The 26,978-nt window shown below is 47.6% G+C and overlaps 1 protein-coding gene across 2 annotated transcripts; it reads left to right on the plus strand.

Annotated features, from left to right (window-relative positions):
- Positions 1-1,088: 1,088 nt before the first annotated feature.
- On the plus strand, positions 1,089-25,526 carry ERCC3 (ERCC excision repair 3, TFIIH core complex helicase subunit). Of its 2 annotated transcripts, XM_026510201.4 has the most exons (15): positions 1,089-1,202; positions 1,561-1,766; positions 2,423-2,659; positions 4,369-4,418; positions 4,838-4,973; positions 5,174-5,338; positions 5,627-5,831; positions 7,062-7,376; positions 12,208-12,392; positions 15,805-16,007; positions 16,785-16,881; positions 17,983-18,100; positions 21,504-21,622; positions 23,536-23,688; positions 25,076-25,526. In XM_026510201.4, exons 1-15 carry the CDS (start codon positions 1,175-1,177, stop codon positions 25,205-25,207), a joined length of 2,349 nt encoding a protein of 782 aa, XP_026365986.1. In that variant the 5' UTR covers positions 1,089-1,174; the 3' UTR covers positions 25,208-25,526. The 2 variants fall into 2 exon arrangements, with proteins under 2 accessions (XP_026365986.1, XP_057173002.1); XM_057317019.1 differs by having other exon boundaries at positions 23,536-25,526.
- The last annotated feature ends 1,452 nt before the right edge of the window (positions 25,527-26,978 follow it).

Here is a 26,978-nt window from a genome sequence, read left to right on the forward strand (position 1 = left end):
GTGCTGCAATCGCTGCCCTTGACCTTGTAAAGACTATCTTCAACACAGCAGCTAGTGTAGACTGACTTTTTAGTATTGAATCAGGTTGTTATTTCTTCGCTCAAGAATCTCCAGCAGTTTCTTATTTCATAATAAAATTCCAAGTTTTTCCAATGGCCTACAAGGCTCTACATCAGTGGTTCTCAAACCTGACCATCGGCATCTTGTGGAGGGCAAGACTGTTGTGTCCCTAGAATTTTGATTCAGTAGGTCTGGGTGGGGCTGATACTTTGCATTTTTGCCTCTCTAATCAGTTTGAACCATTCCATCTTATGTTGATGCAGCCAGGGGACCCCACTTTGGGAACCACTAATCTACATGCACAGTACTGGGTACTGGGTCTTCTCCCCCACTTCTCACAGCCACACTGCTGTCCTCTCGGCTTCCTGTTAGAGGCCAAACCTGTGTGGTCGAGTCCTAGGCTCACACTGCTTCTCCCTTGGGATTTACGTAGGACACTGCCTCACTTTTCCAGAACTTTTACTAGAATAACGCCACTTGAGCGAGGCATTCTTTTTTTTTCTGTGACCTCTCCCTATTTTATTTTTCATTTTTAAAAATTTAAATTAATTAACATATAATGTAGTATTTGTTTCAGGGGTACAGGTTTGTGACTCATCGGTCTTAAAAAATACCCAGTGCTCAGTACAACACATACCCTCCCCAATGTCCACCACCAGTTACCCCGGAGAGAGGCATTCTGGCATCCTTCTATTTAGAATGGCACTGTCTGTCACTCTGGGCCCTGTTTTATTTCTTCTTGGAACTCTTAACGCCGGTATCTGTTTACAGCCCACATCTCTTTCAGAATTTAAGTTCCAGGCGGCCAGAGTCTAACTCTGTTCAATGTTCTACCCCGGCCGCTAAAAACAGTGCCTGGACTTTCATAAACCTGCTCAATAAATATTTCATTGACTGACTACACGAAGGAATGGGAGGGGAAAAGGGCCTGCAGCAGGAACACACCACAGAAGAAACGCTGTCGCCAGGTTTGCGCGCCCACCTGAGACCAGGAGCTCAGAGGCGGGACTTCCTATGCGTTTGCCGAAAGAACTTCCGGTGCGAAGCGGAAGTCCCCCAGAGAGCAGCCGCCGCGGAGACCCAGTATCGTCCGCTGTTTGGTGCTGTTGATGCGATGGGCAAAAGAGAGCGAGGGGACCGCGGTGAGACGTGGCGCGGGCGCGCTGGGGCCTGCCTGCGTTCGCCGTCCCCATCGTCCTGTGTCGTAGCTGCTCCGCCCTTCTCAGCGGCTCCCGACCCCGCAGTGTCTTGCGGCTTGTACAGGCTGTCGCGACAGGCCGCTGGGCCAGGGGCGATCCTTGACCTTTGGGTGCGCTGTGTCGTGGGCCGGGTGGGCAGCATTTGAGGGGGAGGACGCCCGCGGCACGCAGGTGGCTCTTGGCTAGGAGTGCGTGGCATTGGTGAAATACGGCCGCTGCCCGGCTTCCTCGAAATGCCGCTAGGCAGTGCGTAGGGAGTCCAAGGTTCCTGCTGGGCTCACTTCTGTGTCCTTATCTGCAGATAAGAAGAAGTCCAAGAAGCGGCACTACGAGGATGAAGAAGATGATGATGACGACGTCCCTGGGAACGACTCTCAGGAAGCCGTCCCCTCGGCGGCCGGGAAGCAGGTGGATGAGTCTGGCACCAAAGTGGATGAATATGGAGCCAAGGACTACAGGCTGCAGATGCCGCTGAAGGACGACCACAGCTCGAGGCCTCTCTGGGTGGTAAGCATACTCTCAGCGAGGTCAGGACCCAGAGTTTGTGGACCCAAAATAGAAATGCAGGGTACTACCCTCCAGAGCTGACTGGGAGAGAGCTTTCATACATACTGTGAGCAGCCCAAGATAGGAATGAGTAGGTATGGCACATGTGTGCTGGCTAGACTCAGGGTCCCTTCATCTCCAACGCTTCCTCTTACTCACCTTCCCTCCATTTCTGCCTCATTTGTGGAAATATTTATTTACTGAATAAATGCCATTTATTGTGTAATACTTTAATTCCCCATTTAAAAAATTCATGGAAGTTATGTATTTTCTAGGCAGCCCTTTTGTTCAACTTGAAATAATTAATACTCTACATTCATTTGAAACCTGGCCAAAAGGTACTTGAGGATAGGCAATAAGGTGGGCTTTCCCTGTGAAGAATAGTGGGAAGCAGCTACTGATTTTGGAAACCTGTTTTAGTCTCTCCATTCCTTGTATCTGATTAATGTAACAGGTCTCACAGTTGGCTGAAGGAGTGCTTACAAAATCATCTCCCTGGTGTTAAAGATCACTTTTTGGGCAGCTTCTCTTTTTTGGATAATGATCTGGGAAAGAGTATAATAGTCTCTACAACTCATTAATTTCTTTATCTGTTGTGTCCATTTGGTGTTTCTTAGGCTCCTGATGGCCACATCTTCTTAGAAGCCTTCTCTCCAGTTTACAAATATGCTCAAGACTTCCTGGTGGCCATTGCAGAGCCAGTGTGCCGACCAACCCATGTGCATGAGTACAAACTAACGGCCTACTCCCTGTATGCAGCTGTCAGCGTTGGGTTGCAGACTAGTGACATCACCGAGTACCTCCGGAAGCTCAGCAAGACGGGAGTCCCTGATGGAATTATTCAATTTATTAAGGCAAGTGGGGGCTAAGGCCAGCTCTTTTGCCTTCCTTGTTAATGCAGTAATGAAGACAGATGCTACACATTGTCAGCCTGTGGCAGTCATGAAAATGCCATTCAGATGTCATGTGGGGAGCACACATAACTGATTGTCCCAGCTCCTACTCTTTTGGAATCCAGCATGGTATTCTTGCTGAGGCCACACTTCCCACAAGCTGCTCCAATACAATAGGTACTAACACACTGGGGCTACTAATTCAGCCCATCTGGCCAGGGTTATTTGGGAATGCAGCCAAAAGCAAATGGTGTTTTGGACTGAATTGTGTCCCCTCCAGAATTCATATGCTGAAGCCATAACCCCTAATGTGATTGTATTTGGAATGAAGAAGTAATTAAGGTTAAATGAGGTCACAAGAGTGGGGCCCTGATCCTATAGGGTTAGCATCCTTTTAAGAAGAGTCAGCCAGAAAGCTCACGTGCTCTCTTTCTCTTTGCATGTGCACAAGAAAGAGGTCATATGAGCACGTGGTGAAAAAGTAGCCAGGAAGAGAGCCTTAACTAGAAACTAATCACTGGCAACTTGATTGTGGGCTTCTAGAAATGTTTCTGTTGTTAAATCACCCATTCTGTGGTGTCCTGTGTGGCAGCTGAGTAGACTAATATAACTGGTAAACTGTCTAAGGCTGTATACCTGCATGGGACTAATAGTCAACAACTTCTGTTCGGGAATGTCAAAAAGAACTTCCAAGTGTCGAAGTGGCTAGGGTTCCATATGAAGAGCAGTTGAACATGCTTGGCTTTGTCCTGAGAGACAAGTGAATGCCATTCAGAAGAGATGGACAATGACGGTTGTTGCCCTTGGCTGATCTAAAGGGAGTTGGATTCAGACCCCCAATCTGGAGTGGCAGGTGAGTGCCATAGGCGTCCAGTACAGTAAGGCATCCAATCTCAGAAGCTGATAGGAGCCCTGGTGAGCGTTCTCTCTTTTTGTGATGTGGAAAGTTGCCCGGGGAGAAGGGCCTGCACCTTGCTGGAATGAACCCGGCATCAGCACGCTGGCTGTGCTGTCTTGGCTGGGAGCTGCCTGCAGGAATGTGGGTGTTGGTACAGTGCAGTGGTAGATCCAGAAATGCAGCAGCAGGGGCAGGCCTCAGCCCGAGATCTGAGTGGTGAGTTTCCGTGGCCACCACACAACCTCTGCTGCGTTCCATCCTAAAGATTGTTGGGAACCTGTAAGATTTTAGCTGTATTCTCTTTCATCAAGAAGCTTACATTCTGGTTGGGGAAATAGGAACATTGGTGAGGAGGCCAGGAAGCTTTGCATTTAATTTGCGCAGCAATTACTGAACACTTACTCTGTGCCAGCTTTGTGCTGGGAGCTATAATAATGCTTATGTGGCTGCATGAACCATCGGATTAGGATGGGGCCTGTGGCAATGGAGAAGAAAGGGGAAGGGAAAATAAAAGATTTTATATAGCATTTTATAAATCAAGGGATGTGTATCAGAAAGAGCCAGGCAAGGGCAAGTTTTTATTCTCAAAAGTAGAGATTAATAAGAAAAAGTTCAGTTTAGGCTGACCTAACGTCTTTAGGATTGCACACTGGGCTTTCCTAAAGGAAAATGAACTCTTCACTTGGTACGTAGTAAGACATACCCAGTAATGAATGTGTCCCAAGTGAGCTGCGTATTGCTAATTGTGCCTATTTGATGTCACTCCTTGCAGTTGTGTACTGTCAGCTATGGAAAAGTCAAGCTGGTCCTGAAGCACAACAGGTAAGGGATTCTGGGCAGGCCCACCGAGGCACTTTAACCCTGTGCATAGAAGGCGACAAGGAGCTCACATCCGTGGACTGTCTGTCTGCACTAGCACCTACTCCCCTGAGTAAGGGGATAAAAGGAATAAGCAGAGTGAAGTGACCCAAACTGGAAATTTGTTCACTGGCCACTGTGTTCCCCCTAGCAGTGGAGCTGGGACTCAGACCCTCCTTATTTGACTTTAAAGCAGGGTGTTGTTCCTCATTTGCTGTATCTTGGCCAGCAGCTCATTGCTCAGATTTGGCCAAGGCTGTGGGAGAGTAAGAGTGGAGAGAGGCACAAAGCCACTATTTCCAGACCATCTGATCAGATGAGCAACAGAACCTTCTGGAAGTGGTGTACTGGTCAGTAGTCACCTCCTTCATCCCCTCTTGCAGGTACTTCGTTGAAAGTTCCCACCCTGATGTCATCCAGCATCTTCTCCAGGATGCAGTGATCCGGGAATGCCGCTTGCGGAACTCTGAGGGGGAGGCTACAGAGCTCATCACAGAGACCTTCACCAGCAAGTCTGCCGTATGTGGCCTCCTGGGTCACCCTTGGGGGTGGGAGCATTTGGGGTGTCAGCTCTCTCAGAGGCAGTTAGTTCAGCATTTGCAACCTTGGGACCCTACAGTCTTCTTACAGCTGCTGTTCTCTGTGCAACTTTGGCTCTCACCTGGTAGCAGGAGGGCTCATTGTCGAACAGAGGTCCAGATCCTGCATTTCTCTTACAGATTGCCAAGACTGTTGAAGGCAGTGGTGGGCCTTCTACTTCCCGGGTGACAGAACCACAGGGTAAATCTGACATCCCCACGGACCTGTTTGACTTTTATGAACAAATGGACAAGGACGAGGAAGAAGAAGAAGAGACCCAGACAGTGTCTTTTGAAGTCAAGCAGGTTAGTGAAGGCACCCTGCCTAAGCTGGCCCAGCCCTGCGTGGACTGTGCAGCCTGTGGGAGAGGCTGTTCCCGTCTGTTCCTGTATTGCTTCCTCCTTTTTGGTGTCTGTGGGCTGTAGCATCGTTCCTCCTAATGGAGTTTGATCTGAGTGTCCTGTTCCTCAGGCTGGTGTGGCAGTCTTCACAGGTCCTAGGGAGATGTAGGAAATGGCCCCTTGGGTTATGTACAGTTTATGAGCATGCTTTGGACTTAAGATTATAAAACCTCTTTCATGCTCACTCCCCAGGAAATGATTGAGGAACTCCAGAAACGTTGCATCCACCTGGAGTACCCTCTGTTGGCAGAATATGACTTCCGGAATGATTCCGTTAACCCTGATATCAACATCGATCTGAAACCCACAGCTGTACTTAGACCTTATCAGGAGAAGAGCTTGCGGAAGATGTTTGGGAATGGACGTGCCCGTTCTGGGGTCATTGTTCTTCCTTGTGGTAAGTGACACCTGAGTGAAGAAGGTGGTCAGGCCCTTCTCTCTTGGTCTGCCAGCTTCCCCTCACTCTCTTTTGTGCACCTTTCTCTAAATCACACCTGGCCAGGGAGCAGCGGAGTTCAGATGACTCCCTGATTCATGACTTAACAAATATTTGAGTGCTTGCTGTGTGCAAGGCTCTGACCTCAGCAGTGGGTATACATTGGTGGATAGAACAGCACTTCTGATCTCATGGAGCTTGTTTTGGTGGTAGGGAGATGGAGGATAAACAGATCAACTAAGCTTGTGTCAGATCTTGGGGACTAGAGAAGAGGGCAGGGTGAGCGGTTAGACACTGATGGGGAGAAGGTGCTAGGGTCTCGTTCTTTGCAGTCAGTCTTGTGAGTTGTGTGTATGTGGAGACTACCTAGTACAGAAACTGCTTGTTCCTGGATGGCTTATTACAGTCTGCACGTCCCTTGGCACCTGTCTGATGTCATTTGTCCTAAGTCATGTCAGGTCCTGGCCAGCATTCTTGGCCACAGGTCACAACAGTTTCACCTGGAGGCCCTACCTCAGACTTAATGAGGTTAGAATCTTCAGGGGAGAGGCCTGTGCCTTCAGGTTCTTTTTTTTTTTCTTAAATCACCCTGGATGATTTTGATGCAATGCCTGGTAAAAGAGGAATTGCTGTTTAAAGGAAGAGCTTGGTTTTTATCTTGATCTTCAAACGGTGGGTGATAGTAAACTTGGAAGCCCTGGCATTTCGCTTCTGTCTCTGCCAGTAGTGTCCGCCTTTCCCGTATCTCAGCCCAGCATGCCCTGCGCCTGTTGCAGCTGCCTTGTTCCGAGCCCTCCTCTGTGCGGTCCGTGTGCCCCAGCAGTGCCACCTCCCCATGGCTTGGGCAGGTTATCCTCAGCTTTTACTTTCTCATGTTCAAAATGGCAACAATAGGAGTGTCTCTCACCTCTGGTTTGTTTTGAGATTTCAGCATTTGAACAGAATTCATGGAAAATGCTACAGTAGGGCCTGGGGCTTGTCTCTTTTAATTCTCATGTTTGGCGTGACCTGGGCATGTTTCCTTTTTATAAAGGAGAAAACAGAGGCTCTGGAGCAATAAGTGCCCCACAACATCCTCTGTGAGGATTATTACAAGTAATTTGCCCAGATTCGTGTGTTGATGAGTCATTCTCTCTGTCCATGTCCATTGCAATCTGGCCTTGGGTGTCATTGCCCTTTGGTTTCGCATAGGTGCTGGGAAGTCCCTGGTTGGTGTGACAGCCGCATGCACTGTGAGAAAGCGCTGTCTGGTGCTGGGCAACTCAGCTGTGTCCGTGGAGCAGTGGAAAGCCCAGTTCAAGATGTGGTCCACCATCGACGACAGCCAGATCTGCCGCTTTACCTCTGACGCCAAGGACAAGCCCATAGGCTGCTCCATCGCCATCAGCACCTACTCCATGCTGGGCCACACCACCAAAAGGTCCTGGGAGGCTGAGCGAGTCATGGAGTGGCTCAAAACTCAGGAGTGGGGCCTCATGATCCTGGATGAAGTCCATACCATACCAGGTAAGCAGGCTGAGAGCTGAGCTGCCCGCTCATCACAGAGACAGAAATTGATTGCCACTTGTTGGGTTGAGGGAAGGACTGCTATGTAGTATATCACAGTAGAAAGGCTTGGTGGGTAGAGTTTTAAAGTAAGTCATAAGCATGTGGGGGCGAGGATGAGGGTGGGTGGTGGATGGGTGTATCTCTTCACGGCTTCCTTAATCATGGGCCAGGAGTAGTCATGTAGGAAATGGTATTTCCCTCCTTTCTCCATCTTACTCTTGCAGCTCAGCTTACCCTTAACCCCCTAGTTTGTGGTACCATGAAAACTGGACCAGGAGCACTGAAGTCCTTGTCACAGTGGTGTTTGTTTTGTTTGACGCCTGAAGTTTTGATTCTAAATATATCACAGAAGCCCTACTTCTCCAAGTGTTGCAGGCAGTCCTTTTTTTTTAAAGAATAGCTGTATTGATATATTATCCACTGATAAAATCCACCCATTGTAAGTGTACAATTCAAGATTTTTAGTTAATATGTGGACTTGGGCAGCTGTCACCACGATCCAGTTTTAGAACCTCTCCCTGATACTCATTTACAGTCAGTGCTTTCACCCCCAGCCCCAGGGACCATTGAAGTGCTTCCTGTCTCTACAGATTTGCCTTTTCTGGAAATATCCTATTAATAGAATCATATAATACATATTTTCTTATATGTGCTTGCTTTTGCTTCGCATGATCATTTATCGATATTATGACACGTATTGATAGTGTCTTCCCTTTTATTGCTGAGTAGTATTCTAGGCAAATCTTTTTTTGATAAAAAAAATGAAGGGGGAGGGCGCCTGGGTGGCACAGCGGTTAAGCGTCTGCCTTCAGCTCAGGGCGTGATCCCAGCATTATGGGATCGAGCCCCACATCAGGCTCCTCCGCTATGAGCCTGCTTCTTCCTCTCCCACTCCCCCTGCTTGTGTGTGTTCCCTCTCTCGCTGGCTGTCTCTCTCTCTGTCAAATAAATAAAATCTTAAAAAAAAAAAAAAAAAAAAGAAGGGGGAGCCCTGATAAATTAAGAAGTGTAAATTGGAGATTTCTCTGAATGAAATGAAATCAGAGGCATTTTCACATAGAATATTCAAAATATGGCCTAATTGGCCCTAGCATCCGTTCTTTTCGGTGCAGTGAGAGCCCCTCAGCACTCCTGGATGTCTGAAGGTACTTAGAGATGTTCACAGCAAGCCAGGTAGGGATCAGGTTGAAGGAACAGGGCGTTGGTCCTGAGGTGGGAGAGTACTTGGCATGGTCCAACGCAGCAAGGCCATGTGGTGGGAGGGACATAGATGAGAGCAGTCAAAGCCAATGTTAGGGAGAGGCAGAATAGAGTGTGGGCCTAATGCCGTAGGACCTCATAGGTCATTGTAGAGCCTTTGGCTTGTACTGTGAGTGGGTGGGAAGCTATTTGAGGGATTTGAGCAGAGGGTGACATGGTCTGATTTATGGCTAAAAAATACCACCCTGGCTGCTGTGCCGAGAATAGACTAAAGGAGGCAAGGGTAGAAGCAGCTGGATGGGTCCCAACAAGAGTAAGAATAAAGGTAATCTACTTCTGCATGTCTTGTGAGGGTGAAGCTGACAGGCTGGATGTGAGATCTGAGAGAAATAGAAATCAAGGATGACTGTAAGATTTTTGGCTTGAGTAATTGGAAGGAAGAATTGGCCATTGATCGAGATGTTGAAAGCTATGGAAGGAACAGGTTTGAAGAGCGCTGATCAGGAGTTAGGCTTTAGACACATGCATTTGATTGCTAGTTAGACATTCTGGCAGTAGCAATGATGTTAAGAAAATGGGCAAAAGACAAGAATAGACATTTCACCGAAGAGAATGTAGAGGTGCCAAGAAGCATTGGAAGAGATGTTCCACATCATTAGCCCTGAGGGAAATGCAAATTAATACCATGAGATGAGATGCCACTACACACCCATCACAGCGGCTACAATGAAAAATACTGACAATAATGAGTACTGATGAGAGGACAGAGTAGCTGGCATGTATCACCAGAGGAATCGCAAAATGTAGTCACTGTGGAAAAGTTGGGCAGTTTCTTAGAAAATTGCCATGTGACTCAGCAGGCCCACCCATGGGCATCCATCCTGGAGAATGAAAACTCAGGCTCACACAAAAACCTGCTCCTGAGTGTTTAGAGTATCTCTAGTCAGAGTCTCCAAAACCTGGAAACAACCAAAATGCCTGGCAGTGGGTGACCAGATAGACCAACGGGTCCGTCCCTCCCCTGGAACATGCACGCGGTTGCTGTGTGTACCAGCTTAGATAAATCTCCAGAGGTACATGCTGAGTGAAATCAAGGCATCTCAGGTTACCTAGTGTATGGTGCCTTTAAAAAGACGAAAGGATAGTGGTGGAGGGCAGATCAGTGGGTGCCAGGGGTTGAGGAGGGTGTGACAGTAAAGGGAGAGCATGAGGGAGTGTTTGGGGTAATGTGTTGGTCTGTATCCTGATTATGGTGGTGGTTACACAAATCTATACATGTACTAAAATTTATAGAACCAATTCCACCCACTAGTTTTACTGTGTGCTAATTTGAAAACTAAAAGAAAAAACATTAAGGAGCAGGAAGGTATTGGGTCTGATTGGATCGGAAATTGGTGACCTAGAGAATCATCCTGCAGATGAATTTGGAATTGCCATGTAGTGGTTTAGTTGGAGGCTGTGTTTGAAGCTGGGGAAAAAAGGCTTTCTGCGCTTGCGTGTGTGTTTGGTTTATGTTGATGTTCCTCTTTAGCCTGGGTCTCAGACCCCAGAGGGTGGCTGCCAGGCTTGGGATTGGTTGTCTGGTGATGAGGATTCAGAGGTGTACCCCCACAAAATTTCACGCTTGCCATGGGTGTCTACGTGTGTCTCTTTCTTCCCTGGTTCACTGGGTCAGTTTGTCTCTGGCTGGGTAGGAGAGTGAAACCAAACAGCTGTGAAGAATTCTGAGTTCAGTCTTGTGAGCCCCTTGGCCTGAGACACTCACTGGGCCAGAGAGCCAATGTTAAATAAGGGAGTTCTAGTAAATCACAGTGAGTTTCTTGATTGTTAAACATCTACCATGTTGGATTAGGTAGAATGATCAATCTCTGAGATCTCTCTCAAAAGGTAAAGGTTGCTGTGTTGTTTTATACATCTTCCAAAAAGAGCCCTTCTGGGTCACTCTGTTTATGAGATTTGCAACTGCAGGACTTGGTGTGTATTAAGTGCTTACTGCATGCAAGACATTGGGCCAATTTCATTATTTTAGCAAGTATTTATTAAGAACCCACTAAGTATCGGGCACTGCTTGGACTGGAGATGAAGTGGGAGGGACATAAAATCACACAAATAAATGTCAAATGACAACTGTGACATAACGTACAGTGAAATAAGTCATACCCACAAAGTGTGTATTGGGATTCTATTTATATAAAGTTTGGATGACTGGAGTCGGATCATGGTTCCGTTGAGGGAGAGCGCTGACAGGAGGGGTCAGTGGAGAGACTTCCAGGTGCTGAGAGCACATTGCACAGGCACACAGCTGTGTAAAAATTGGTCAAGCCATGCACTATAGCGTATGTGAGCTCTTCCTCCAGACAGCCATATGGCTGTTAGAGAACGTGGTAGTGGGGCATGACGCGTTTGCAGGGCAGATGCCACAGGAAGGCCTTATTTCTGGCTGCAGAGTGTCCAGGCAGGGTCGAGACTCGGGCTTCCCTCGGGTTGATAGAATATCTGGGCTGCTGGTACTGCCTCCCAGGCTCCCGCATTAGGTTGGAGTCTCCATTGCCTTGGCTGCCATGCCCTTCTGACATGAGGAGCCTGGTCTGGGGTCCTTGGCTCCCCTTTTCTGGAGCGGCACAGTCCTCGGACATAACTGTGCTTTTGGTCTTTGTCTTCCAAGTGTATGTGCAAACCACGTTAGGCTTGGAAGACCTGGTACTTACTTGGGGGTTAGATAGCCCTCTGCTGTTGCGTTGTTCTTATGTTTTCGACTGGTGTGGTGTGACCCCTCTTTCCTGATGTTTAACGTCTGTTTCTGCGGTATCACTGACCTTACCTTTAATCGTATTAGAAGATAAGCATGACATGAACATTTTAACCTTCTCTCAGAGTATTAGGGTTTTTAAAAGATGAGCCCATGGAAACCCACAGTTGGATTTTTTTTTAAATTAATGTCTCATACTCACTTATGTGTTTATTTAATTTGATAAATCAGAAGGAATTTTAACATTACAAAGAGAGAGAGATGGGGTTGCTGGTTGACCAGATGAATCTAATTGGAAAAGCGCAGAGAAGAGAGTTTCCAAGGCAGGTCAGGGTGCCTGGAGTTTCATGTCTCCCTGTTTTCTCCTTGGTTTCTGGGAAGATGGTGGGAAGCTGAGCAGATCCAGCTCCTATCCTCTGATCCCCCAGTTACCCAGCCATCTTTCTGTGACCTGGGTACAAGTTTCAGGTCGAGCAAATTCCTTGCATCGTTTAGAGCTCAGTGGTATTTTAAGTGTTGTAGGTCATGTTTCAGATTGCCATTTGTGCTCCTGCTGGTAGCTTAGCTGTTGCAAGGAAGGATCCTGGGGTTCCCTAACTTGGGGCTTCCCTAAAGCCATTTCTCCCTTTTGTTCTCTTTTTCTTCCCTCTTTTGGACAGGTCTGAAAGTGATGATTAAGCGTTCTTGCCTAGTCACTCTTGGCTAGAGCCAGGTTCCTGTAATTCAGAAACCCGGGGGTTAGTCCCCATAGTGTCCCAGACCAGTGTGAAGCCGCAAGGATGTGTGTGGTCCTTGAGCGTTTAAAAAGTGATGGTGTGAATGCACTGATTGTCTCCCTAGCCAGGATGTTCCGACGGGTGCTCACCATCGTGCAGGCCCACTGCAAGCTGGGTTTGACCGCGACCCTCGTCCGGGAAGATGACAAAATTGTGGATTTAAATTTTCTGATCGGGCCCAAGCTCTACGAGGCCAACTGGATGGAGCTGCAGAACAACGGCTACATCGCCAAAGTCCAGTGTGCTGAGGTAGCCGCCTCCTTCCTGGCACTGTCTCCAAGGGAGGGACGCCCCCCCAGGGTTCAGGGGAAAGGGATCGGGTCAGCTCCCCACGGGCAGATACACAGGTCGGGACTTGGCAAAAGTGCCACATCTCAGCCTGTTGCCTCAGGATGAGGCGGTGTCCTTCCCACTCCAAGGCCTGGGACACAGAATCACGTTCCAGAGTCACACAGTCAGGAAGTGCTCACGTGGGGACGGTAATCCAGGCTGGTTTGAGTCCCAGGTCCATGCTCCTCTTCTTCTTCTCTGGGAGTGAGCACCTGAGGCTGTTCCCACCCACCCTCACCCTTGAGGGATTTTTGGGTGGTCCTGCGTGGGCAACCATCCAGGCCACGCCAGTGTCCCAGCCTCTTGGTTTTGATGCCCCCAGAAGGTACCTGTGGCCTAGGTCATTTTATTTCTGCACACATTGGGAAACATTGTCCCGATCTTCTTCTGCAGTGAATACCTGCATAGGTAAATGCTTAAAGTACACGTTCAAAGGTAAGTCTTCTCAGAAGGAACAACAACAACAATCCTTTCTGGCACGTTGAAGTGACTGTCACTCACCGGCAAGGGTAGGGTGGCCTCTGTCCTGAAAGGGCAGAAGGGGGCCTCTCGGGTCAAGGTGAGTGTGAAGAACCTGTGCCCGTGGACTTGCTCTGCCGAAAACTTCCTTACCCTGTCACTGTGGCTTCATAATCCGCCCGTTTCAGGAAGCAGAGCATTGCCAGGATCTGTGAGGCCCCCTGTTCCTCTCTAGTTGCTTCTCTCCTCCCCCTGCCAGGGTTTCTACTGTTGTGGAACTTGGGTTTGTCACTCTCTTGCTTCCCTTTATTTTATCTGTTGTGTATATTTCCCTTACCTATTCTGTTTAGCTTTGCCTTAAAAAAAAAGTCTTTAGGGGCACCTGTGTGGCTCAGTCAGTTAAGCTTCGGCTCAGGTCATGGTCCTGGGGTCCTGGGATCAAGCCCCACATTGGGCTCCCTGCTCAGCGGGGAGTCTGCTTCTCCCTCTCCCTCTACTCCTCCCCTGCTTGTGCTTGCTAACTCTCTCAAATAAATAAATAAAATCTTTAAAAAAAGTCTTTATATATATGTAAATAGAACTTGGTTATATATGTCTCTTGCTCAGTGCTTTTATTCCTTGCAGAATGTATTACTTTTTCAATGATGCAAGTAGCTGTAGTTCATTTTTTTGAATTGCTCTGTAATATTCCATTGTACAAATACACCACAGTTTGATATATGATAGAATATTACACAGCAGGTAAAAATAAAATCTCTAGTGTTGACAGACATTTAGGTTGCTAAGTTGTCTTTTTAACAGCTTTATTGAGTTGTAAGTTCATGTTTAACATTCACCTGTTGTAAGTAAATACTATGATTTAGAAATTCTGTGATCTTAGTAAGTGTAAAGAATTCTCTAGCCATCTTCACACTCCGGTTTTAGAATTGAACTTCCTACCACCCCATCACCACCCCAGAAATTTCCCTCATGCCCATTTGCCATGAACCCTTGCTTCTATTCCCAGCCCTAGTGAGGCACTGATTTATTTTGTCTCTATAATCTTGGAGCTTGGTTTGTTTGCTGTTATGACAGTGTTGCTGCATATATTTTTATACCTGTTTTTTGGGGCCTTGGGTAATTTTTTCTAAAGCAGTGTTGTTCACACTGTGCTGTGATTCCGTAGTGGATGGTGACATTACTTTATTGGGTCATGATCAGGATAGAATAGAATTTGCCAGAAAGAATAATACCTATTAAGGGTATATGTTATTTAATAAAACTGTTCGTGCATATGAATGTTTGGTTTGTGACGTAAAATGATTCAACTGTGAAGTCCACTGCTCTGGCAGATACACCTGGAAATAACATTTCTGGGCCAAACGCTACGTGGATGTTCACTTTACTAGTTGCATCCTAGAAAACTCTGTTTTCCAAAGTGTTGTATCAGTTGACACTCTCATCAAGGGTGAGTGAGGTTTTTCCACATCTTCTCCAACACATCATAGTTTTATTTTCTTTTGATTTTTGCTGACGTGGTAAGTATGAAAATGATATTCCTTTATGATCTCAATATGTATTTTCCTATTTACTGATGATGTTGAATATCGTTTCTTATGTTCTGTGAAATGCATAATTTTAAAGATTTTACTGTGAAAAAAACAATTGCTTTGTGTGTAAAGAACTAGAAATTCTAAATGGGGACATGGACAGGACATGGCCTAAGAGGAACCAGAAAATATAGCAGCAGCAGTAAAACCTATGAATTTGAGCTCAGCCCAGTGTTAGGCATATTATGATGGCAGCTAATCCCACGGTGGTTGCAGCGTGAAGAAAGGGTCTGTGATGATCACACAAAGTGGCATTGGTCACAGAATTCAGAGCCTGTCGGTATAGGCTTTATGGCCTGTTCAGTACAAAGTTTCCAGAGGGTCCTGAATGTGTGTTCATAGCCTTGAGACCTTTAAAGCCCATGGCACTTCAGTATATTTGTCTGAGCTGCTTTACCTTGCCAACAGCCCATGCACAGGGCCCAGCACAGAGAAGGCTCTCAGGAGTGTTATTGTCATTCTTATTTGAATGATCAAATTGTCTCAGATGCAACCAGTGGGACCCCCTTCCAGCTGGCTTCTCTATCCGTTTGACATGTCCCCAGCATTCTTTGAGCACTTCCTTGTTTTCTGGAACAGCAAGATATTTTAGGCTGGTACTTTCCCTACCCACCCTGGCCCTGGAATCAGCCATTGCTCCAAGGTTCCCTTTTAGTAGAGAATGGAATTTACAAACCAAGAACTAGGTGCTAGGTGACTCCCAGGATGCTAGGTGACTCCCAGGATGTCACTGCTAGGCTGACTCAACAGACAGAGCTGGGAAGTGTGTGTGTGGTTCTCCATAGCAGTACTCTGTGTAAACTTGCGTGTGAAGGGATGGTCTAAACAGGAGGGGTTACCTGGACCACTGGTTGAGAACCTGATTTCCCTTACTTGAAGCTGGTGTAAAAGTAATTCCCTGGATATCGATGCATTTAAAAATCTATGTGTTAAGAGATAAATATGAGAGTGTCCTGGTTCACCATTAGGTATTTGATTTGGGGTGTGTGTGTGTATACATTTTTTTTTTTCCATTTTAGAAAGGAGGAGGAGGGGAGGGGCAGAGGGAGAGTGAGAGAGAATCTTAAGCAGGCTCCGTGCCCAGCTTGGAGCCTACATGGGGCTCAGTCTCACAACCCTGAGATCACGACCTGAGCCAAAATCAGGAGTCCAACACTTAACCAACTGAGCCACCCATGCACCCCTTTTTGAAGCTAGTTCTGCTAAATGAATGGTCTTCGAAAGTTTCTAAGCATATGATGTTTCAACTTGCAAACTGACCCTTGGTTATTACCGTGTCACAGGTTTGGTGCCCAATGTCTCCTGAGTTTTACCGGGAATATGTGGCAATCAAAACCAAGAAACGAATCTTGTTGTACACCATGAACCCCAACAAATTCAGAGCTTGCCAGTTTCTGATCAAGTTTCATGAAAGGAGGAATGACAAGATTATTGTCTTTGCTGACAATGTGTTTGCCCTGAAGGAATATGCCATTAGGCTGAACAAGTAAGAATTGAAAAGTTGGGGTTGCCTCCAGGCAGCTTATCTTCCCCAGGCTAGAGTGCAGAAGGTGCTTGGGGTTTTTTGTGTTTTTGTTTTTTGTTTTCCTCTTCCTCTCTCGAAGCTCTCAGGAACTTCTTAGGATCTAAAGGTCTGGTTCTGTGGCCCCAGTCCCAGGAACCAGGTAAGACAGAGGAGCAAGTGGTCAGACTCAGAGGTCAGAGCACGTAGAAAAGGGAGCCTGGTCACTCTCAGCCCAGGGATCAGGGGCTAGAGTTGTGCTGCTTTGGAAAGGTGGGCGCAAGTTGGCTTCTGGAGTGGCAAGCTGAGTGAGCACTCTGGTGGAGCCGAGGTCAGACTCTATGGGCCAGGAAGGCAAGGCTGACGGGCCAGCATCCCAGCTATGGCCCTGCATCTAGAAAGCACTTCTCAGGAATCACCAGCAATGTCCTCACTAGCGCACAGCCCCACTTGGGTTCTGTGTTAGCACTACGTGTGTAGACACAAAGCTTAGATGAGGGATGATGACTCAGGAAAAAGCATAAACAAAGAAAAAAGGAAAAAGTAAAGGAGGGAATCCTGAAGAAAATGGTCACCAGAATGGTGACCAGCTGAGGGCCTATAGCCACTCATTTTTATGGCCTCCTCCTGATATACTTGCATGACGGAGGGCTTCTTGGAAGAGAGAAACCTTGCAGGAGCTCTCTTTCCCTCTGATGTGCTTTCGGGATAATTGAGGGGGTGATTCTGTGTCCTTCCTAATGCAGCTTCGTTCTTCTCTAGACCCTATATCTATGGTCCTACATCCCAAGGAGAGAGGATGCAGATTCTCCAGAACTTCAAGCACAACCCCAAAATCAACACCATCTTCATATCCAAGGTCTGTGTAGCGTGCAGGGTGGTGGTGAGGCATCGCACCCCCGGGCTGGGGGAGCTCTGGGGATTTCTAGATCGCGAATTCATGCTTGTTGAAGGGACTTGATGAAGGGTTTTCATTCCCATGTTTCTGTGTGGGGGACAGAGGAGTGCATCCTGATGGATAGCAGAAGGAGCAGATGCAGGGTTTAACGTGGATGATCTAGAAAGTCTTTTTGCTTGACTGAGATTTTTCCCGCTTCTTTTGGGGATATGGGAATTTTACATTATATTTTATTTATCTAAGGGGGAAATTTTCATTACCTGTTCTGGCCGAAGTAGGCATTCAGATGAGGTTCTCTTTGTGCAGTTAGAGATTGCTGTGGGCTGTAGGCAGCCTTTCTCTTGGCTCCTCGTGTGCCTTGATGGTGGGTGGGGAATGTAAGCTCGATGCAAACTCATGAAGGCCCAGCTTGCTGATGCTCTTAGAAGCTGTGGCCCAACAGTGTAGAGCGGACATTCAGATTAGACCTCAAAGCTCAAAATAAATGAGATTTACTAATAAAGTCATCATGGCTGGGTCAGTAAGTGCCAGACTTTGATGGGTGCTTGGGAACCTTGATGGTCGGAATCCTCAAACGGAGGCTGCTACCCGGAGCCAGATCCAGCCCGGTGTGGACAGTGGCCCCCACCAGTTCTTGTGTCCCGCACGTGCTGGTGGTTTCATTGGCCTCCGGTTGAGAGTGTGGATGGTTTTGTGCAGACATGTTTCTGTAGCAAAAAGGAAGAGGGATCATTTACAGATAGTCTCTGCTCACAGGGCTCTCTCATCTTTGGGCCCCAGCAGTCCATACTGGCAATGCTGCTGACACAGCTAGTGGGGCTGTGGGTCCTGACCGCTTCTTTAGGACAGCTCTCAGGAGACTTCACGCTAGGTCCTAGAGGCCCACCTGCATCCGTAGGACTCTGGTACAGAGAAAAGAGGATGGTGATTATCTTTCAGGATGGTGATTATCTTTCTAAATTATCAAGGGAGCTTATTTAAATTCAGGGCCAATTGATTTTTTTTTCTTTCTATCCCAAATAAAAAAACCTTCCCAGGCCCACAGCTGTTTCATTTCCATAGGTGGGCGACACATCGTTTGATCTGCCAGAAGCAAATGTTCTCATTCAGATCTCATCTCACGGTGGCTCCCGGCGGCAGGAGGCCCAGAGGCTGGGGCGAGTGCTCCGAGCCAAAAAAGGTAAAGGTGGTCTTACCCCTTCTGCTCCAGGAAGCCTTTCCTTTTGAACGACTTTGGTTAGGAAGAGGGTAGGACAAAGCTGCCTACGTGTTCATGGTGGCGAGGTTGCGCCCCCGGGCCTAGTGGACTCTGCAGGGAGGGATCCCAGAGCAAGGCTTGGCTCTTATTATTTCTCATGCCTTGGGGTTACTATGTGGATATTTTCCCTGGTAGCTGCCTGGTTCACGTGGATATCTTCTCAGCTGCGCGTTTGCGTTGGTAGGTAGTGGGGGGGCCAGGAGAGCGGTGTGTAATGGTGTCACCGTAGAGGGAGAAAGCAGAGCCGGGCCACCAGTGACGTCTAGGAGCAGGAGCTGTACCCTGGACCTTGAGTCGGAGTAAGAGGAAGGCGTGGTAGGAGCAGCTTGGGCAGCCCTGTGGCTGCCTCACACACCACCTGGGAAGAGCCCCGTCCTGCGCGGCAGCTTGCAGCAGGGGTGTTGCATGCTCAGCGCGTGAGGATGCAGGAGGTCGGAGTCTGTGCCTGATAACTGTGATCGAAGGGCGCAGACCTTGACCGTGGGCGTGGCAGGCACTGACGCTGCTGCTTTGAGATGGCCGCGGCTCTCCTCCTGGGACCAGGCAGGCTGTAAGACAGGGACCCAGGCCTTGTCCTCTGGGTATTCGCTTTCCTTTCTTAGGAGATAGCCGGACTGCTGGGATGTTCGGAAGCAAGGTTAGTGGGCGTATGTTGGAATTGTACTATGTTAGAAGACGTGTAAGAGGCAGCTAACTATTTAATAAGGAAACAGGGCACGTTAGTAGAAAGACATGTGCTTGGGCACCAGGCTAGCCTTGTGATCTTGGGCAGCTAGTTTGCCCTTCTTAGCCTTGCTTTTCCATCCAGAGTGGGAGTACATCCTGTCTTGCAGAGTTGTTGTGAGGAGTAACAGGGTATAGAAGGCTGCTGGATAAATTGCAGCCTTTATAAACCGACAGGGATATAATCTGCCTGGCATATGTGAACATAATTCGTAACTTATGACTTACTCACCACCTCCCCAAAAGAAACAAATCTAACTTGAAAACCACTTTGGATTTGAGTAGAATTTTGGTTTTTTATATTTGATATAAGGTATTTGGCTGCTTTCTTTGCATCTCTGAGCTCTTGTAAGACTAAGAAACAGTTGAATTCAGAGGCAGGACACAGATACGGAACCTGCTGACAATTGAACTGTGAAACAGAACCTGCAGATTGTCTGGAAGAATCAGCTTTCATAGCTGCAGTATTCTCTTTCCTAGTTTCTGTGATAATTCTGTTCTAGGTTTTCTCTCTGAACCGTTCTTTTCTTTTTTTTAGTAACTTTATTGAGATAAAATTCACATACCATACAGTTGGTCCATTGGAAGGGAACAATTCATTGTTTTTTTTTGTTTTCTTTTCTTTTTTTTTGAGAGAGCATGCATGAGAGAATGGGTGTGTACAGTGGGGTGGGGAGGGGAAGAGGGAGGGGGGAGAGAGAATCTTTTTTTTTTTTTTTTTAAAGATTTTATTTATTTATTTGACAGAGAGAGACAGTGAGAGAGGGAACACAAGCAAGGGGAGTGCGAGAGGGAGAAGCAGGCTCTCTGGCCAGCAGGGAGCCGATGCAGGGCTCGATCCCAGGACCCTGGGATCACGACCTGAGCCGAAGGCAGACACTTAACAGCTGAGCCACCCAGGCGCCCCGGAGAGAGAGAATCTTAACCAGGCTCCACACGTAGTGCAGAGCCCGACTTGGGGCTCCATCTCACGACCCTGAGATCATGATTGGAGCCAAATTGAACCCTTAACCGACTGAGCCACCCAGGCGCCCCCAGTGGCTTTTAATATAATTGCAAAGTGTATAACCATCACCATAGGCTATGTTTAGAATATTCTCATCACTCTAGAAAAGAAACCCTTTCCGGCTGGCAGTCGCTCCTTTCCCCTTGCCTCCTAGCCCCAACTGCAGGCGGCCATGACTCTATTTTTACCTTAATAAATGTGCCCATTCTAGACATTGCCTACATACAGAATCATGCAATCTGTGCCCTCTGCAACTGCCTTCTTTCACTAGTCTGATGTTTTCAGAAGGGTCCTCCGTAGTAGCATGTAGTAGTACTGCCTTTTTTTTTTTTAATTAAAGGTTTTATTTATTTATTTGAGAGAGCACAAGTGGAGAGCAGAGGGAGAAACAAACTCGCCACTGAACAGGGAGCCCAACATGGGGCTGGATCCCAGGACCCGAGCTGAAGGCAGATGCTTACCTGGCCGAGCTGCCCAGGCGCCCCAGTACTTCCTTCTTTTTCTTGCTGAATGACCACTCGTTGTGCAGACGTGCCGCGTCTTGTTTATTTGTTCTTCTGTTGGTGGACACTTGGGGTGTTTCCACTTTTCGGTTCTTAGGCATACTGCTGCTATGGAATTCATGCACAAATTTTGTGTGGACATATGTTTTTAGTTCTCTTGGGTATATATCTAACAGTAGATTGTTGGGTCAGCTGGGGTAACTCTCTGTTTAACATTTTAATTAACTGCCAGACTATCTTCCAAAAAGGCTGCACCATTTTACACTCCTAGCAGCAGTGTATGAAGAATCTGGTTTCTCTACATCCTTGATGGTTGCTGTAATTATCTTTTTTGATTCTGGCCATCCTAGGAAGTGCCAGGTGGTACCTCACTGCGATTTTGGTTTGTGTTTCCCTGATGACTAATGATGTCAAGCGCTTTTCATGGGCTTTTCTTTGGAGAAATGTCTGTTCAGATCCTTTGCCCTTTTAATAATTGGGTCATTTTTCTTTTCATTATTGATTTGCAGTAGTTATTTATATAGTCCAGATACAAATCCCTTATCAGATAGATGCTTTGTAAATATCTTCTCCCATTCTGTGGGTTGTCTTTTTACTTTCTTGGTGGTGTCCTTTAAAGCACAAACGTTTTTAATTTAATGAAGTGTCCGAGCAAAGTCAAGGCCATTAGCCCCCGACTGCAAAGTTCTTCCACTGCATTCAGTTGTCCCTTGAATAACACGGATTTGAACTGTGAAGGATTTTTTTGATAACTGTAGTTCAGTACTGTAAATGTATTTTCTCTTCTTTACAATTTTCTTAATGTTTTCTCTAGCTTACTTTATACTAAAAATAGTATGTAATACATGTAACATGTAGAATATGTGTTAATCAACTGTTTATGTTATTGGTAAGCCTTCCAGTCAGCAGTAGGCTATGAGTAGTTAAGTTTTGGGGGAGTCAGAAGTTACGTGTGGATTTTCAACTGTGTGGGGGTTGGTGCCCCTAACTCTCATGTTGTTCAGGGGTCAGCTGTACTTAGTTTTGAGCCCTGAACCCTCGGTGCCTAGCATTGTAACAGCCAATGTTGTCCTTTCTCCTTTCCTCTCTTAAGGGATGGTTGCCGAGGAGTACAATGCCTTCTTCTACTCGTTGGTATCCCAGGACACACAGGAAATGGCTTACTCAACCAAGCGGCAGAGGTTTTTGGTAGATCAGGGTTATAGCTTCAAGGTATGTATTCATTTGATCTCCGGTCAGAATAGAACCAAGGCTTTTTTTGTACCCGTGCCTCCAGGAGAGGTAGGCACTGCCCTTGGCACCAATGTGGGACAGAGCTCAGACAGCACAGGACATTAGGGCACTGGAAGCCCTGCCTCACATTCCCTGTATCTTGGCATGCATTGCTGGGGACTTCGAGGGAAACAGTTGTTCAGGATCCCTTCTTGCACCCAGCCTCCCACTGTGAATGGTCAAAGAATGGGGCCTCGGAAGCGAGGGGCTTGGTTCTCTGCTTGTTAACATTTTACGGTTGTCTTGCAAACAGAGTGTTAGTTGTCAGTGGGAAAATGTGCTAGCCTCACAGGACTTGAGATGCCGCGGAGCTGTGGCCTCACTGCTGCTCTGAGCGCCTTGGGGTTACTTTCCTGCCCCAGCAATGGTTGTCAGCCAGAGCTTTAGGATTTCCTGTTGTTCATAGACCTGATTTGTAATACAAGGAAGGCTGTGATGGGGGTCCCTCCAGGTGGCTGGGAGAGCCCTTCCTTTAGTCTGTTGGTGAGCCCGGGCCTCAGTGGGCCTCACGTCAGCGCTGTCCATGTGCGACAAATGGGCATTTGCACGGCTCTGGAGATGCCAAAGCTTTGGCTGATTTCCATTGGCTGAGGTGACTTCCATTGCTTTCTTTCCCGTTTATGTCAGGATTTAGTGTCCCGAAGATTTTTATTTGTGGGAGTGGATGGGGGTGCGGGAAGCAGAGAACTAAAAGGACGCTCCCTAGAACATGCAGGCTCCCAGGCTCTTGGTTTACAGAAGACTACAGGCTGCCTTTTCAGACACTTTTGATCGTGTCTTTTTACGAGTTGGTGAGTTCTCGTTATTAGCCATCGGCAAGAGGTCAGGGCTGTCCAGCCCCTCCTCTCTTAGCCAGAAGCAGTGACAGTTTCGGACATTTCATGCTGAGCTGGAGGATGGGATACTTGACTGTATTTTGAAGGATTTGTGTGAAGGCCTTTTTATGTATCTGTACAAAATGTGCGGTGATGGCAGCATTTTCATACCTCCTGATCCCCGGAGAGTCAGGGATTACACAAGCACCAGATCAGGGAGTATTCTGGGTTGTTTGAAAGGTGAGCTGGGCAGAAAGGCATCTGGGCATGTGATTTTCTGTGTTGGTTGGAGCTGCCCTTGCCTTCCTTACCTTCAGCACTGCCGGCTGAGAGCAGCCAGCTTAGAGTTTCCAGAATCATGGCCCCGGAGTTCCCGAGGGATGATTGGGCCAGGACAGAAATGCCCTGTGTCTGCGCTCTGGGTCTGTGGCCGCTTGAAGGGCTCAGCCACATCCCTGCTCCTGGGACTTTGCTTTCAATTAAAATGCTGAGAAGAATTAACAGGGGGAAAAAAGATTCCTGTACACCCTCAGTCCAGGCTTTCTTCAGGGATAGATAGGCTGTGTAGTAAGTTACCCCCAGAGAAAGGAAAACCAAATCTCCACCATGCTGTTCGCTTGCTCTCTGAGAAAACATCTTGTAAATCCCCCTCCACAGGCTCTCATTTCTGAGTGCTCCCTCCTGCTCCCAGGAGGCTGAAGACCCTGCCCAAGGGCAGCAGCAGTGCCTGTCAGTCTTTGGTCCCCTTCTTTCTCTGGTGCAGGACGGAAAACTGCCAGAAGGGACATTTTAGGGTTGCCGAGGCCCGGTTGATCTTTTGTAAGTGATCGTGTATCTGCCGTTTGGGGAGTAGGTTTCTCTGGAATTTCCTTCACCTCCTGCCCTGCAGTCAGTAGTTAAGCTCCTTGTTCCAGATGGCTCCGAAGCTAGTCTCTGGAATGCCAGAGAGGAGCTCTCCGTTGTTAGCTGCCTGCTCAGATGGGCCCGAGGGAGGGAAAACAGAAGGGGACATGTGGCCTGCGGCTTTCGGCTCTACAGGTAATCACAAAGCTTGCTGGCATGGAGGACGAAGAGCTGGCATTTTCCACGAGAGAAGAGCAGCAGCAGCTCTTACAGAAAGTCCTGGCAGCCACTGACCTGGATGCTGAGGAAGAGGTGGTGGCAGGAGAATTTGGCTCCAAATCCAGCCAGGTGAGTGAGTGGGTGAGGCTGCAGGTGTCAGTTCTCCTGAAGGACAGAAGTCTTATGCACACACATGTACTTAGTTGTGTGTGTGTGTGTGTGTGCACGTGCACCTCTGTGACCTTTGTAAAAACTTGGAAAGCCCGGGAAGCCGCAGAGAAGAGAGTAACAGAAACAGCCCCTGTGAACCTTTTGGTGTGCATCCTTCCTTCCTTCCATATTGTTTCACATGGCCAAGTCCACGGCGGCCGTAGCTGGCCTCTTGCTCCCTTCACCTCACAATGTGGTCCAGATTTTGTTAGTGCCTTGACGTTGGAGCCCGGGGTGGCACAGGTGGCCCCAGGCTTACACCAGGGTGGCTGCGGGAGGGGGTATTGTGGGCCTGCCATGTGCTAGGCCAATATAAAATGGTATAATAAATGAAAGGGCCATTATGGGGAGTTTTTATCATCCCTTCCAAGAGAAAAGTACAGTTTAGTCAGGTGCTTTGGAAACAAATTAAATTGATATTAGAGTCAAAAGGTGAGCTGTAGTTGGGACAAGGAAAGAAAGCAGTGTCCTCTGGGGAGGTGCTGTTCTCCCTCCAGGCTGAGGGCTGGATCCCCCTCTGGGCACTCTCCATGGATGGATGCTTCAGGGAAATTTCTTGCCTCTGACTGTGTGCTAAGGCCATTCGCACCAACCAGTGAGCCACCTAAGGTCAGGCTGTTGAAAGCATTGCTTGGTGCCTGTCTGCATACTTGGCTTGTAATCTGGTACAAGTAGTGTGCCAGGCTCTGAGTCAGACCCTTGTCTGTGTGATTTCTGTTCACACCACTTATGTCAAGACTGTTGAGGCTATCCCCGTTTTACAGATGAGTTCACTGAGGCTCAGACATTCAGTATTTGTCCAAAGTCACCCAGTGAGAGGTAGAGCCAAGATTCAAGCCCAGGGCTGTCTGGCTTTCCACTTGATCCAGAGCCTAATGGGGAGTCTTAAGGTGTTGGGGACTGCTGCCCTCGCTGTCGAAAAATTCTGTTTATAAATTGTCACTAAGAGAGGCAGAGTAGCATTGTGGTTAAGAATGGGGAATCTGAAGCCAGCTGCCTGGGTTCAAGTCCCATCTCTTTAAGAGCTGTGTGATCTCGGACAAGTTACTTAATCTCTCTGTGCCTCAGTTTCCTCATCTGTAAGATGGGGATTATAATAATTGTGAGAATTGGATGAGTTAATACATGTAAATACGTGTAAACTGCTTCATACAATGCCTGAGACACAGTAAGTGGTCAATAAATGTTCTTAAAAAATTAGTATTTATTAAACTTAAAAACTTTATAAAACTTATTATGATTATAAGTGTTATAAAAGGAGTGTCTTTTCCCTTGGAAACTAACTGTGGGCTGGGTCCCCCCACAGGTATCTCGGCGCTTTGGCACCATGAGCTCCATGTCTGGGGCTGACGACACCGTGTACATGGAGTACCACTCAGCTCGGAGCAAGGCTTCCACGAAGCACGTGCACCCGCTTTTCAAGCGCTTCAGGAAGTGACATCCCTCGGGCCATGTGGGTGAAGGCTGGGGGCCCGGCACCAGCTTTGGATAGGGATTTTCCATATCCGTATTTTTTCCTTTAACATTGACCAAACGGATGCAGTGTTTGTTAACTGTGTTGAAGAAAATGCATTGAGAGCTTGGTTCTGTCTTCGTGGGTCGTCCAGGGCTTAAAAAAAGTTGGGGGACTCTATTTTGGGTTTTTTTTTCAGACCCCTCTTTAATCATGGGCAGTGGTCATTCCTGTATATAAATATTTGTAATATTTAAGATGTATTTATCTTAATGTTCTGAATAAACAGAAAGGGAGCATTTGACCACTCTTGATGACAGGTGTTCTTTGCCTTGTCACAGGCATGGGCTACGTCTAGGTGACAAACCTCCATCGAGGCCCTCTTCGTAGCAGGCACGAGGGAGTGAGATGGGGCCCATCCATGAGGAGCTGTACTGGGGAGACACACCCCAAGATAAAGAAGACTTGCTAGTTGGTGTTGAGGCGTGGACAGGGCCAAGGGCCAGAGAGAGGGAAGTGCTTGAGCTGCCTGTTTGCCATTTAGCCTCTGGGCGCTCCACGCTCGGCACCCCTGTGTGCAGGTCCTCTAGGTCAGCTGGAGGCCATCGCATGCCTCGGAAGCCACCGTGCACACAGCTCCTACAGTTGGGCTTCTCCGAGAGAGTCATCTCTTACTTCTCCCCCAGATGCACTTTTGATGTTGTTGGGAGGCTGGGTTCCTCTTCAAATAGCAGTGTGCTGCCCTTGGATCTTTAAGAGCTGGTTCCTTTATTCTGACAGGTGTCTTTTTCTTTCTTGTTCCTGGTATGAAAGAAAAGAGGAAAAGGATTGTTTCATAAAAAAGAGACACACAAGGCATACATAGGTCATGAAGAAAACCTTGCTATTTTGAGGAGGAGGCTTATCCTAAGAGGCCACAGCGCTCACACGTGGGGAGTGTTGAAAGCCTGTGCTAAATAAATAAGGCCTCTACAGTTGGAGTCCCTGCCCACCCCCCCACCTCCCCTGAGGCTCCGCAGCAGCCCATTCTGTTTCCTGTGTCATCAGACATGCCTGCACGGCTGTTCTGTGAGGCAGCTGCAGACCAGGCCTGGGAAGGCAGGATCTACTTGGTCAGGAGTGCTTTGAAGCAAGAGCCACCTTGCCCGAATTCCATTTCTCAGCTGACTTTCGGGGACAAACACAGTCTGGCCAGCAGCTAGCCGCTCTGTCTGTGCAAACCTCAGAAATGGCCCGGAGCAGCCAGACCTGAGGCCTGTGCTCAGGCATGTATGCGCTAAGGCCCGTAGACCTGCTCATTACAACCCTGAGGGGCTGGCACGCAATTGTCTCAGACTTGATCACACCTGGTATTATTCCCAGATTCTTATCTGCTGTCACACTTTTATGCTTGAGATACTCAATACTAAATACATCTTGTATTTTCACATTTCTGCCCTTGGTGCTCACGGTTTTCTTGTTCTGTAACCTGTCTACTGATAATGTGGATGTTAACCCAAGCCCTGTGATCCTGGAAAACGGGGACTGTTAAAGAAGTCCTCCATCTTTTGTGTTCTGGAAGACTGCTTACTGCAGAGAGCCGCCCTTCCCCATATGACTTGGACAAGACTCGCAGATGCCCCCTTTGTTTCCCTGACAAGGCCAGGCACACATCTTCCATATTCCCATTTTTTGCCCCCGCTGTCCTATGTCCTTCATGGTGTTGGTTTTCTTCGTTTTTCACATTTATACTCTGTTAGTCTGAGTTCCATCTGGA

The sequence above is a fragment of the Ursus arctos genome, unplaced genomic scaffold, assembly GCF_023065955.2.
Source record: "Ursus arctos isolate Adak ecotype North America unplaced genomic scaffold, UrsArc2.0 scaffold_1, whole genome shotgun sequence".
Classification (NCBI taxonomy): Eukaryota; Metazoa; Chordata; class Mammalia; order Carnivora; family Ursidae; genus Ursus; species Ursus arctos.